At 49.5% G+C, this 14,201-nt stretch overlaps 2 protein-coding genes across 2 annotated transcripts; both read left to right on the forward strand.

Annotated features, from left to right (window-relative positions):
• Positions 1–6,443: 6,443 nt before the first annotated feature.
• Positions 6,444–7,586, forward strand: LOC135813142 (uncharacterized). The gene has a single exon (XM_065326359.1). It carries the CDS (start codon positions 6,444–6,446, stop codon positions 7,584–7,586), a length of 1,143 nt encoding a protein of 380 aa, XP_065182431.1.
• Positions 7,587–7,726: 140 nt separating this feature from the next.
• LOC135813143 (uncharacterized) lies at positions 7,727–13,709 on the forward strand. Its single transcript, XM_065326360.1, has 4 exons — positions 7,727–8,512; positions 10,373–10,408; positions 13,409–13,605; positions 13,703–13,709. The coding sequence occupies exons 1-4, from the start codon at positions 7,727–7,729 to the stop codon at positions 13,707–13,709; spliced, it is 1,026 nt and encodes a 341-aa protein (XP_065182432.1).
• The last annotated feature ends 492 nt before the right edge of the window (positions 13,710–14,201 follow it).

The raw sequence follows: 14,201 nt of genomic DNA on the forward strand, positions 1-14,201 counted from the left end.
GTAGTTTGTGCCGTGCCTGGGCCTGTACCACGCATCACATGGGTTGGTGGTTGGTGGGTTGTGTTTATTTGAATTCGCAAACCGAACGGACTGAACATGTCCAATGACAAGGAAGCGAATGAAGTCCAAATAACCCAGGAATGGGGACACAGATGAAAAGAAAATATGGGAACAGAAGGCTCTCAGCAAAGGAAGAGGAGAAAGGAAGGAAAGAAAAAGAATAATGGAGAAGAAGAAGAAAAATCGTGGTCACGGCGAGAAGAAAGCTTTTAGCAAAAAGAGAAAGGAAAGGATGAAGGTGAAAATGGGGAGACACATCGTGGTCACGGCCAAAGCCGGAGTACCGGCAGGACACAGTAGACATAACAACACCAGGAACAAGCACGCATGAAGCATGGGCCATGCTTGGCGCTTGTCGCAATACCAAAGGACCAACTGTTTGCTTCCGCGTTATTGTACCGTCCAAACAGCTCTGCTGGCGATATACTGGGCGAATGGCGCGGGGCCTCCCAGCGCGTCAGCGGCAGTGGGTGATGGGCACAATGACATGAGGACAAGGTAGCTTGCGGACAACATTGGTGGGATGAAGCCTAGTAACTGCCAAGATTCTTGGCGCGACGGAGGAGCAGTACAGTGTCATGCCACAGGGGCTGCTGTGGCTGTCGACATCGGCGGGCCGTGAGTTGCGTTCACAGGCCTTCATGGCGCTCGGACAACTACAATACACAGACTTTCACTAGCTACACAGTACACTGTACACTGATTCTGGCGCGTTATTTCTGTATTGATAGTCATAATGATTGATTTTTCGAGCCGAATTTCCGACGCTGCATGCATGTCTAGTGCGCACCAACAGTACTTCACACTTTCCTTTTCCCGCGTTATCACCTCAGCTATGCCAGTTTTGTATGTGGAAACCCCCTATAAAATAGCAGTTTGGTCTAAATCTTTTTATCATTCAACATCTACCTTCACTGATGAGCTATGTGTTAGCGAAACAGCTGTCTGGAGGAATTATCAATATCGTCTACGGAATTGTCCTCGCAATGGTGATGGTTGTGGGCAGGAGGGTCTAGTCGGCTAAACTGCGGAGTGTGATGGTGGAGGTGACTCAACATTTATATATATATATATATATTATTGTAGTTAGAAAAGTTGCCTGACGATTGAAAAACTCAAGAAACTCGGAGTAGCAACGGATTGTGTTTTCTTGGTGAGGACCGCTTCCATTGTATATATATTATTGAGTATTTCGCTCCTGCTCTTGTAGCAGTTGAGCACTCTTGCGTGGGGTAGTGCTTTTGCTGTTTGCGTGATGCAGAGCTCACTGACTTGTCAGTTTGAGCACTCTTGCAAGGTACGTTCGGGCCTGATTGGAAATTTTTATTTCCATTGCTATCAGGTTCGGCCTCATTTCCTCTGTGCTGCGCTGATGAGTTCAAAAAGAACGAAACCTGAGCACGCTGTCCGCAGATTGAGTATTTCGCTCCTGCTCTTGTAGCAGTTGAGCACTCTTGCGTGGGGTAGTGCCTTTGCTGTTTGCGTGATGCAGAGCTCACTGACTTGTCAGTTTGAGCACTCTGGCAAGGTACGTTCGGGCCTGATTGGAAATTTTTATTTCCATTGCTATCAGGTTCGGCCTCATTTCCTCTGTGCTGCGCTGATGAGTTCAAAAAGAACGAAACAGCACGCTGTCCGCAGATTGAGTATTTCGCTCCTGCTCTTGTAGCAGTTGAGCACTCTTGCGTGGGGTAGTGCCTTTGCTGTTTGCGTGATGCAGAGCTCACTGACTTGTCAGTTTGAGCACTCTGGCAAGGTACGTTCGGGCCTGATTGGAAATTTTTATTTCCATTGCTATCAGGTTCGGCCTCATTTCCTCTGTGCTGCGCTGATGAGTTCAAAAAGAACGAAACAGCACGCTGTCCGCAGATTGAGTATATGGGCCAGTGCATGCGAAAACGTGTCTTCGGGGGAAACCGATTTCTTTCAGAATTTTGAGAAAATCGCTCGGAAAGAAGAGTTATTTTTTTGTGGCTCGACCGCGGATCTTGTCTACTCGATCTCAAGACGACAAGAGAAGCGACCGACAAGCGATCATCATGGACGTGGCGGCGCAGGAGGAGTTGGAATTAGCACTTGAGGAAGGGCCTCTGAGTAGACACACTCGTGGCAGACGCCGAGCAGCACGCCGGTTGAGCTGTACCGCTCGCGTGATTATCGTCGGCGCGTCCGAAGAGATCGGCAAGGTTTATTATCGAGGAGGAAGACGACAATTTATTTGGCGAGTCGTGAGTCGGAGCAGTCAGCAACTAGCAGCTGTTCTGCTCACAGTGACTCTGACGAAGCCCCAGCTAAGCGTCCGGGAGTGAAAGACTCCTGTGTTGAGGTTGAAGGCGAGTCGAGAGCGGATGAATTAGGCGGAGATTCTGTGGCCTCTGGAAGCGACGATGTTCAGGACGCGCTTCAGAGCATTGCCGCTGTGGACTGACTGGTTCTTGAAGGCTGTGGCTGCGTTCGGAACTACCATTTCAGCAGCTTCACGTCGAGCGCAATCCTCCATTACGACGACTAAATCTCGGCGATGAAATCGAAGGACCTCGGCATTTTTTTATATTTGTGCGCTGGCTGCGCTGCACGCGTGACGATCCTATCGACTGTCGTGCATCAGTCGACAGCTTCCGCAACGGAAAGGACGCGCATCACGTTTGGATACACTGTGATGGGACACATCGTGTGTCGAACCGCGTTTATGCAGCTCCATGTGGTTGGCAGAATATGACTGTCTGCAAGTGGACAAGGAGAACATTAGCTGTGACCCTGGTGCACATGGAAAGCTGGCAATGTGCCTTGGAATAAATTTACTGCAGAATTGGGAGACAGAGCGCAGCAGTTTATTCTGAATAGACTGAACTACAGCTTAGTGTTCGGTCTCCCTTTGTCTGTTGCACCAAAAGGGAGAGGTGAGGAATCTCCCATGAAACTCACCTACATCCATCGCCTACAAGTTTGTCCTTTCTGAACATGTGGAGCAGTCTGGTGAAGCGCAAACCCTGGGTTACCATATTTTGTTTGTATCTGTGGACTAAGAAGTGCAAGTCCATCGTGTTCACGACGCAACGGATGGATGTGTTCAACAAGTGTGCGCTGCTCCGGGACGATATTTGTTCTCCTCGTGCAGAGGATGAAAAGAAGTCTGCAACGGAACCACTCCGTGACCATGTTGTCTTTGCACAAAAGGAACGCGAGTTCTTGTTAGGTCAACGCTGCAAGAATTTGCTGGACAATGTTGCCCGGTTTTGTCTGGATAACAAGGCAGCCTTCATTGAATGTCTTGGCCAATACTAAAGGCTTATACGCAAAACTGTTGCTGCTTTCAGCGACGCTGTAGATAATGCATTATACAAGGCATATTCCATGTTGGACAATGCCATAGAAATCATGGTCTCTATGTACTTTCAAATGTGATATCCAGCTTCATCTTCCACAGAGTTGTTCTCTAGACCCCAGTGATTGATTTTCAAGAAAGAAAAAAAATTCCAAAAATTTGCCCTTAGACACGGTATTGCATGCACTGGCCCATATATATATATTATATTATGCGCACAGATTCACACTGGAGGCGCTGTACATTCGCAGTTTGAGGCCAGAGCTGTGTCGACAAAAGAAGCACATCAAGGTGCTGCGGCTGTTCAAGCTGCAACCGGACTGACAACTTTATCACGTGTTTGTTCTGGTACTGCATTCCCTTCATGTGTTGTTTCCCGCATTTTTCCACTGCTCCATACATTCTTATGGTAGTGTAGTGTGAACTTGAGGCGCGTAAGAATATTCTTGCTGATTCTCTACCCCAGTATAAATTCTGGCTTCGTTTTCGTTCTTGCTCATTCCCATGTACCTACTGATGAAAATGGGTGAAAAGCTTTTAGTGTTATGAAACTTACAACCTTGTTGTTGTGTGTATATTATATAATAATATATAGAGAGAGAGAGAGAGCGAAACAGTTGCTCTCCACAGATTTGAGCATTATTGCTCCCTAGTAGCCAGCAATGTCGTTAGGTTGAGCACTCTTACCTTAGCGCGAACCCTTGCCGCTCGCCTTGTGCAACGTTCACTGCTCCTGGTGCATTTCAAGTACTCTAGGCGGGGTTGGCAGGTCTTTATAAAAATGCTTTGCTTCACGGAACCGTATTTCATTGCGAAGAGCTGCGCTTCGGTCCTCTGAGCTGTGCTGAGGAGCTCTAACAGAGCGAAACAGTTGCTGCCCACAGATTTGAGTATTATGCTCCCTAGCAGCCAGCAATGTCGTTAGGTTGAGCACTCTTACCTTAGCGCAAACCCTTACCGCTCGCCATGTGCAACGCTCACTGCTCTTGGAGCATTTCGAGCACTTTTGGCGGGGTTCAGGGCCAGCAATCGAGGACATCTGAGAGTTGTAATTTTTGTACTCCTCCGAGGTGTGATTTTTGGCGTGCTGGGCCAAGCACAAGGAAGTCATCTGCAAAAAAACTGCAGAAAATGGTTGTTGTTTGATCCTTTGGTGTAATCTTTGTTTCTAGTCGAAGCTAGTTGCTGTTTGGAGCAGAAACGCTGAAATTGACTATTTTCTGCATGTACTCATACATGTACTCATGTACTCAGGCATGCAGTCTCATGATGTATTCATGTAATGAATTCAGTTTAGCGTAGGCGCACATCTCGCAACTACGTATCTGCTGCGCTACAGCGCCCTCTACGGTTCTGGCCGCGGCACTTGTTTAGCGCGCCTTGCCGCGACCGGCAAGACCGCCTGCTGTGCATCACATTAATTTATGCGTACGCCATCACAATAATTAATTCAGTTTTGATCGGGTCCGAGTCCGCAACGTGGCACATCTCCTTGCCATTCTCAGTTTTGAGTCTTCTCTGCTTTGGCTCATGCCCGACTTGCATCCTGCTGCCTTTGTCTTTTGCTGACCGAACTGTCATTGCCTAGTCATGTCGGGCACCAGGAAGAGAACCCGTCGCGCAGCACCTAGCCCTGTTCCCGACCCACCTGTTTCTTCGGCTGCGGACCCCGAGCTGCCGAGTAACGCTGCCTCACCACTCGACGGCGGACAATTCAAGCAATTTATATCTGACGAAGTCCAGAAAGCCGTCACCGCCGCCCTGGCAGAAACGGTCTCCCCACTGCTTGCCACCATCGGATCCTCGCAGCCTTCCCCCGCCATGGCCGTACCCACCGGAAATGCTGCGCCAACTGGTCCGGGTGCTGGCTCTCTATCTCATCCACTGAACGTGCCGTCTCACGTGAGAGAGAGGATTTTGCGAGGTGAGTGTGTTGATTTGAATACACTGTTACCGGAAGCTCTTGGGGCACCAAAGCGTGACACGATTCAGTTGAATTTCAGTGGGTCCAGGACTGTTGAGCTGCTGGATCCCAGCTCTGGCGGGCATGTCGAGAAAGTTCGTAGGCATGTTCACGACCTGGTTACATGGCTAGAAGCCTGGTCCAGATATATGTTCGTACTATGCTCGCACGCACCCAGCCGTTTCTCCGAACTGATGGCATATCAGGCCACCATTGTATCGGCCAACTCCTCATACTATCCGGAGGCCTGGCTCGAATATGACCGGGAGTTCCGTCTGGCAATCTCTCTTGACCCCAGTAAGCGTTGGGACGCCATTGACGGCAATCTCTGGCAACTGAAAATGACAGGCCGCTCACGCCCGCAGTGTAGCACATGCCGGATCACTCACCCTCCATCGGGTAGCCAGTGCCCTTTTCGTGCCTCCCGAGTACCAAACCAGCAGTTTGCACCACGGTCTGCCTACACCAAGTCTGGCAAAGAGATCTGCCGGAATTTCCAGCAAGGTCGATGCTCCAACACCGACTGTAAATTTGCCCACGTCTGCTCCCAATGTGAGGGCGCACATGCCCGCCCCTCCTGCCCGCGTCGCTTCTCCACTGGCAACCAGCGGCAGAACAAAGCTTAATGAACTGCATCTCGATAGTAGCATTCTCCGGACACACCCTACATTCTTTCACACTTGCCGCACACCTATTCACGTTAATCGCCTCCGTTCCTTACTGCGTGCACACCCCGATCAAGCTTTTGTTAAATATGTACTTCATGGCCTTACGTATGGTTTTGACATCGGCTTCAATGGCCCACGCCAAAGCAGCATGTTCTCCCCTAACTTACCTTCTGCGAGGATGCATCCCGATTTTATTACCAAATACCTGCAAGAATGTTGCTCCCGCTTTGAACTGCTAGGTCCTTTTTCCTCCTCGCTTTTTCCTTTTTTTCATTGCTCCGGTGTTGGCTGCGTTCCGAAAAAGAACGGCCGCTTTCGTTTAATCCACCATCTCTCTAGCCCAGAGGGTCAAAGTGTTAACGATGGAATTTCACGTGAAGATTTCAGCTTGCATTACATCACTATTGATCACGCGATCGATGCCATTATGCAGTACGGTCGTTCTGCTTATCTTTTCAAACTTGACATTCGGAGTGCTTTCCGCATTGTACCTGTGCGGCAGGAAGACTGGCCTCTGCTAGGTATTCACTGGCAAAACCAATATTATTTCGACACTGTGCTCCCCTTTGGCTTACGCTCCAGCCCTGCCATTTTTAACTCTATTGCCGACTGCCTTGAATGGATTGCTCGCTATGAGTTTTCTATTACTGACCTGCTCCATTATCTAGATGATTTCCTTTGCATTTCTCCATCGGAGCTGGTGGCGAACCAACGTGCTTCAATCCTGCTTCGCTGTTTTAACTATGTCCAAGTCCCCTTGGCACCTGACAAAGTGGAAGGTCCAGCTCAAGTGCTGTCGTTCCTGGGCATCGAGCTGGACTGTGGCAGACTGGAGGCCCGGCTACCAGACACCAAGTTGCAAGATCTCCGCACCTTGCTCGACCAGTATGTCAACCGTGGCGACATGACCCAACGCGAACTCGACTCACTATTGGGAAAACTCTCCTTCGCAGCTCGGGTAATTATACCTGGTCGGACATTCATGCGCCGACTCTGGGATATTTGTCACCGCTACAGTCAGCCACACTATAAGATCAAACTCTCAGTCGAGGCCCTGGAAGACCTGAAGTGGTGGCAACGCCTCCTCTCGCAATGGAACGGAAAGTCCTTCTTTCATATGCCAAATTGGACCCCGTCTCCCGACATCCAATTGTTTACCGATGCCAGCGGTTCGATCGGCTGGGGCGCATGTTATGGCCATCGCTGGATCCAGGGACAGTGGTTGCCGGAACAAGCCGACTACTCCATCGAGTGGAAGGAGATGTTCGCCATTGCCGCAGCTTGCTCCTCCTGGGGCCTTGAATGGCGCAAGCTCCGCATACTCGTGTACTGCGATAACGAAGCCGTAGTGGCATGCCTGTCCAATGGTTGTAGCCGCTCCCCCCCAGTCATGGACCTGATACGACGGCTGTTCTTCATGTGCGCTAACTTTGGCTTCATTCTGTCAGCAAAGCATATTCCAGGATGCACTAACAAAGCCGCTGATGCTCTGTCTCGTTTTAACATGCAGGCGTTTCGCGAGGCGGTTCCGGGAGCTCGGGCGACAGCCGACCTGTTCCAGTCATTCTAACTGCCGCGGACGAATTAGCAGCACGATATGCTGCTCACGCTCTATCCGACAACACCAGACGAACGTATTCCGCCGGCGAATCTAAGTATCTCAAGTTCTGCCAACTTCAAAGATGGTCCCCGTTTCCCGCTTCAGACCTAATGCTGAGTAGTTTTGCTGCCTCCCTAACCCAGTCGGTCAGACCAGTGACTATTAAGGTTTACCTCAGTGCTATCAAGAACCTGCACCTGGAGCTCGGTTATGTCGACCCGACCGAGGGCGCGCACTTCCTCAAGCGAGTGGTACGCGGTATTTGCCGTTGCCATGGAGTAGCCGCTGTCCGCCCCCGGCTGCCAATCACGTTTCCTATTCTCTGCAGTCTGGTTGACACCTGCCTAGCTGCTCCAGCCATGTGCCCTCACGACAAGCGCTGCCTGCATGCCGCTATGCTTGCCGTGTTCTTTGGTTTCTTCAGATGCGGTGAACTGCTAGAAGCACCTACCACGCGCGGCTGTTTGACATTCGAGTCAGGGATGCTCCATGTGCACCTACCACGCTCGAAGACAGACCCGTCCGGGGAAGGTACGACGGTGCTGATCGGGCCAGCGGTGCCGCCATACTGCGCTGTGAGAGCCATGCTCACCTACCTCACTGCAACCGCCTCTGCTCGTCCAGGCAGTGCTGTGTTCATCCTGGCCAACGGGCAACGCCTCAACCACAGCACTTTTACAGCCCACGTACGCACGCTGCTTAGCACCAGCGGCGTGGCAAACTGGCAGGACTATGCAGGCCACAGCTTCCGTATCGGGGCCGCTACCACTGCTGCCCTTGCTGGCGTCCCCGACCACCAGATCCGCTCCGCGGGACGGTGGCGCAGTGATGCATGCCTACGCTACATCCGGACACCACCGTCATCGGCCCGAACGCTGGCCAGCAAACTATCCTCAGTAAGATCATCTCCCTGACACCGATGTTTCTCAATTCACACAATTCCCTCATAATGAACTATGCTATGCTGCACTGCAATACTGTTGTGTATGGGTATGTACTGGCGGTATGGCGAGTCACTCATAACTGGTCTGCCTTTCTATTGCGGCATTATGGCCTTATGGTCCTGCCTTTCCATTGCGGCAATCACAGCCTCCGGGCTTCTGCCTTCCTGCGGCAATCACAGCCTCCGGGCTTCTGCCTTTCTGCGGCACTCGCAGCCTCACGGGCTCGTGCCTACCTTGCGGCAAAGACCAACCAGTTCCTCGTCACCAGTACTTACCCAACACAACCTAGCCTTATTCGTGTGGTGTATGCCTGTCTGCATGCCGTCTGTGTGCGCGGAATGCTAATGATGTATGCCTGCCTGCATGCCGTCTGCGTGCGCGGAATGCTAATGATGTATTCATGTAATGAATTCAGTTTAGCGTAGGCGCACATCTCGCAACTACGTATCTGCTGCGCTACAGCGCCCTCTACGGTTCTGGCCGCGGCACTTGTTTAGCGCGCCTTGCCGCGACCGGCAAGACCGCCTGCTGTGCATCACATTAATTTATGCGTACGCCATCACAATAATTAATTCAGTTTTGATCGGGTCCGAGTCCGCAACGTGGCACATCTCCTTGCCATTCTCAGTTTTGAGTCTTCTCTGCTTTGGCTCATGCCCGACTTGCATCCTGCTGCCTTTGTCTTTTGCTGACCCACCATCCCACCACTAACCATTAATACTACATTGCATCATTCCTACTTCAAGTACAATAAACCTGGTGGCGAGTCACTCATAACTGGTCTGCCTTTCTATTGCGGCATTATGGCCTTATGGTCCTGCCTTTCCATTGCGGCAATCACAGCCTCCGGGCTTCTGCCTTCCTGCGGCAATCACAGCCTCCGGGCTTCTGCCTTTCTGCGGCACTCGCAGCCTCACGGGCTCGTGCCTACCTTGCGGCAAAGACCAACCAGTTCCTCGTCACCAGTACTTACCCAACACAACCTAGCCTTATTCGTGTGGTGTATGCCTGTCTGCATGCCGTCTGTGTGCGCGGAATGCTAATGATGTATGCCTGCCTGCATGCCGTCTGCGTGCGCGGAATGCTAACTCGTATTTTACCTCTTTTTCTGGAATGGATGCTGCTCTGCGCCCCTTGGTGAACCTTTCCTGCGCTCGTGGAGCAGCTGAAAAGGACCACTGGTATGTCTGGTTCCTGGTTTGAAAGTGGAGAGTCGACTTCTGTGCCTTGAAAAAGGAGTAGAGAGCGATAAAGGTACGTCTGTGGCTTATTTTTGAGTGCTCCTCGTACATTTTTGATCGTGATAGAAATTCTCAGACCAAAGTCAGACCAAAGTCAGCGCGATGATGGCCGTGCAGTTTTCCTGTGGATTATTTAGTTGTTTCATCTCGTATCTATGTCAGTATCGTGATGGTGAAGTGGAGAGGGTGATTTTCTTCCTCTAGGCTTCGTTCGGCCGACATTGCTTCGTCCTCGTTGAAAAGTGATTTTGAAAAAAAGATCGATTCGCAAAAATTGTGTTGATTTTCAATGTACGTGGTGACATGCGGTTGCTGGCTATGTGCAGCTCTTTATAAAAATGGTTTGCTTCACGGAAACGTATTTCATTGCGAAGAGCTGCGCTTCGGTCCTCTGATCTGTGCTGAGGAGCTCTAACAGAGCAAAACAGTTGCTGTCCACAGATTTGAGTGTATATATAATATAGAAAGAGAGAGAGAGAGTCCTGTCCGCAGATGGAGTATTTTGCTCCTGCTCTTGTAGCAGTTGAGCAATCTTGCATGGGGTAGTGCCTTTTCTGTTTGCGTTATGCAGAGCTCACTGACTTGTCAGTTTGAGCACTTTGGCAAGGTACGTTGGGGCCTGGTTTAAATCTGGGGTTGGAAAATTTATTTTTCATTGTTATCAGGTTCGGCCTCATTTCCTCTGTGCTGTGCTGATGAGTCCACAAAGGACGAAACAGTCCGCAGATTGAGTATAATTATATATATATTCAGGGTTCTAGCCAAAGGGGGGTAGGGGGGCGCAGCGCCCCCCCCCCCCCCCCTACTCTGTTTGCGCCCCTGTGAAATAGTGCAGCCCCCCTTGTTGCAACGTTCTCCATTTGTAATGTTTGTCTTCGTGTATTACATGTATAGTACTCAGTATGTCGTAATTGGACACTGCTCGATTATTCTTACCTTGTGCGTTTCACTATTTGTAACGTGGCTCCTCTGCTTCAGTTTTCGTTTTATCTCTCTGGCAGGGGCAACCACCACCCATCTGGTGGGTGCCAGCATCCTCCGGCAGTTGCGCTGGGACTCTACGATGCATTCTTGTTCTTCGATAATTAGAAATCGGCCTTTCTAGTTCTTCGCGGTTGGAATTATTTTTGTTTGAATTATTATTTATTTGTGTTGTTTCTTGCGGCACTCGCTTTGTGTAGATTTGACCTTTTTTGCATGTCCGCATGAGTACAGATGACATCATGCATTATTTTCTGTCGCGTGTTTTGCTTTGAGCGTGTCGTTCAAGATGTTTGAACTGCGCCCGCTGGCCAATTTTCTTTGCTTGCTGTTTTCTTTGCCAGTCAAGCGTGAGGACGCTACGGTGTCGTCCTTCTTGGCTGTGTGTCCGGTACGGGGCCGGGTACGTGCGTCCCCAGCTCTCCGTTCTTTGTTCTTTTTTGAGTTAGATTCTTCAATGGTGTGTTTGGTAATACAGTCTTCTAAATAGATCGATGCCTCCAATGGTTGTGTCTGATGTCAGTGTGGGTTTGCGAGGGAACCGGTGAACCACCCCTACTCATTTTCCGATTTTTTGTGTTTTTTCACGCCATTCAACGAAAATACAGTCGAAAGTCACTACTAGAGGGTTCATAAAGGCACATTTGTGAGGGTTGAAGTCGGGCGTTCACCCCGTATGTTACATTTTGCATGGCAAGACAATTTTGGACAATGGAAAAAATGGGTCATGGGGTAACTTTTTCCCATTCCCGCCTGCCCCCTACTATTTTGACCTGACTAGAACACTGATATTTTTTTCTTCAGACTTCGTAACTCACACTCCCTGTGAATCTACACGGGCGGATGGGACGCAGCCCTCACAGTAACCGACACACTTCACGCACAAACTAGCACACGGGGAGCCCCAAGTCATTTTACGGCCTCTGCTGGGATGACGGTTACACCATAGCTCGGTGGTTAGAGCATCGCTGGTTACAAGCGAAGGTCCCTGGTTCGAGTCCTGGTGGTGACAGTCAATTTCTTCTTCGGACTTTTCCCGTTGGTCTCTTTCCCTCAAATCAGTTCATATTATATACTTCCTCCGGTAACAAAAACTTCGTGATGGATTTTTATGGATATGAAAACGCTTAGAACAGATCAAGAACAGTTTGTATCGACTGCAAATCACTCCGGGACAAACTGGTAGTTCAGCCTATGTACTGTGTCTTTACAAGAGAAACTGTTGGCGGAATGAGCAGAGAGTTCAGTTTGCGTCGCTGTCGCCATCTGCTGCACGCGAGTCGTCATCTGCTGCACGCGAGTCGTCATCTGCTGCACGTGAGTCGTCATCTCTCTCACGAGTCGTTGTTAAGCTCGTTTCAGCCTTGCCTCGGCTTCTTTGATCACACTCCGCTGAACTAACTTGATGTTGCTGTGGTTCAAGTAAGTTGGCTTTCAAGTAAGTTGGCTGATCCGCCGCGGTAGCCGCGGATTGCTCGTTTCCAAAACGGAATTGTGAAACTATTTTACGACTCACTGGTTTCATCTCCGCTCACCAGAACTCCACGAAACGAGGAGTAAAGGCACAGCCAAACGGATTCCATTTTTCTTTGATGGATACTCTTTCCAACACTGAACGGCAGCGGCTAGCAAGTCCAGTCGACTTTCCTTAGCCACGAGACTCGCGTCGGACTGCAGACTTCTGAAAGTGTGCATGCTCATCAGCATTCGATTCTCGGCTTTAAGCAGTTTGAACAAGAACTTCGATTCAAATTTGTTTTCATTGAGCCGTGCGATCGGAGCAGCACTTTGTTCACTCGCTCATTGTGTGGGCTCGCTGCTCCGTTCCATCGCTCTCTATCGCTCTCATACTCAGTGCTAGAGTAGTAGAGAGGCCAAGCAGCGCATTATCTCTCGGAGAAGTGGTATTTCAGTTTCGCTCGCCATGACTGTCATCACCTGTGTTGCCACAGCGCAACCATCGATTCCGATCGGCTTGTTGTGAATGGTCGCTTTCCTCGCATCATACCTCTTTCATGGCAAGCCAGGGAAGGCCGAGAAAGTGATCACAACTCATTTCACGGTTAGCCCTCGGGCCTACGGCCTTTGGGCTAACCTCTCGGAGCAATAATATGCAATAAGGCCGTCGCAACCATGCGATAACATTCTATACTTATCTTTCTCGGTCCAGGCCTGGAAATCTTATCCAATTGCGGTGTCGAATAATGTGTTGTTATCTTTCCAGGCCTGGCCATTATTGGTAATAAGTATTTGCGGTTTGTGTGAGACTGAGTTTGACTGGGTTTTCCGCATCCGAAGGAACGCCAAACTCACCCTCTGTCTATCAAGGCGCAGATGCAGCTCTCAAAGTAGTGGAAGGTCAGTAGATCAGACCCACAACCAAATAAATACTCAAAATTCCCTTCGCTGCATCCATTGTAAATTTAGTGTAAACGCTCTGTGCATGACAAGAGGTTTTAGGTTCAGTGACATAATAGAGATGGATATGCATGCAGATGTATATCCGAGGAATGTATTCCACCGGTTGGAAAGCATTGAAGATCAGGAATGTCCTGGCTCCTGTCCTGAGATGGTGAAAACTCTGCTCCCATTGTGATGTCGAATAATATTGTCTTTCTTGGTCCAGGCCTGGCCGTCTTTTCCTACTGTGAAGTCGAATAATGACGAAGAGACAGATGACGACGAGGCGGATAATGACGAGGCGGCCGATGACGACGAGGCAGATGACGATGAGACGGCTGGTGGTGATGGTGATAAAACGGACGAGGAGGAGTCAGGTTGCAGGGAAGGTGATGGAGCTTATGAGGGTGAAGTTCGTAACAAGTACGCTGTGTACTTGCATTTGTTATCTCGTCCCGGTTGTTTGAGTGTGTATGAGGATTCCCACTTCTCTGTACTGTGTCGTGCCCGTTATGTCCAGCAGTTGAAGGTCCTTGAAGCTGTTTGTATTCGTACGCATAAGCACGATTTGTGTAAGCAAGAAGAACATCTTGTAGCACTTAGGTTATTTTCGTGAGTTTTCACCCCGTGTTCATGAGTTGTTTCTGCACTGTTCATGCCCATTTGATACACTTACTCTTTATCTTAGCCTTCACTTTTTGTAATACTTACGCGTCATGTGTCACACTTCTTTGGATTTTTTAACCTTTGTTTTTTCCCTTGATCACTTTATTTCCGTATTTCCACTGGTGATCAGAGCTTGAAAATCGATACTGGAAACACACAATCTCAAACCTTGAATTAATTGTCATGTTGCGTGGTGATGTCTGCGGCATTCATACTTTTCATAGCTATTATTAAACTTTTATCTCCACGTAGATTATTTGTATACTAACAGCATTGTTTGACATGATCAGTATATCCTTACCTTGCACAAGTACTTGAAAGCTCTTTGTAACTGGTCGCGCTTTCTGCCGGCA

This window comes from Sycon ciliatum, chromosome 3, assembly GCF_964019385.1.
Source record: "Sycon ciliatum chromosome 3, ocSycCili1.1, whole genome shotgun sequence".
NCBI lineage: Eukaryota > Metazoa > Porifera > Calcarea > Leucosolenida > Sycettidae > Sycon > Sycon ciliatum.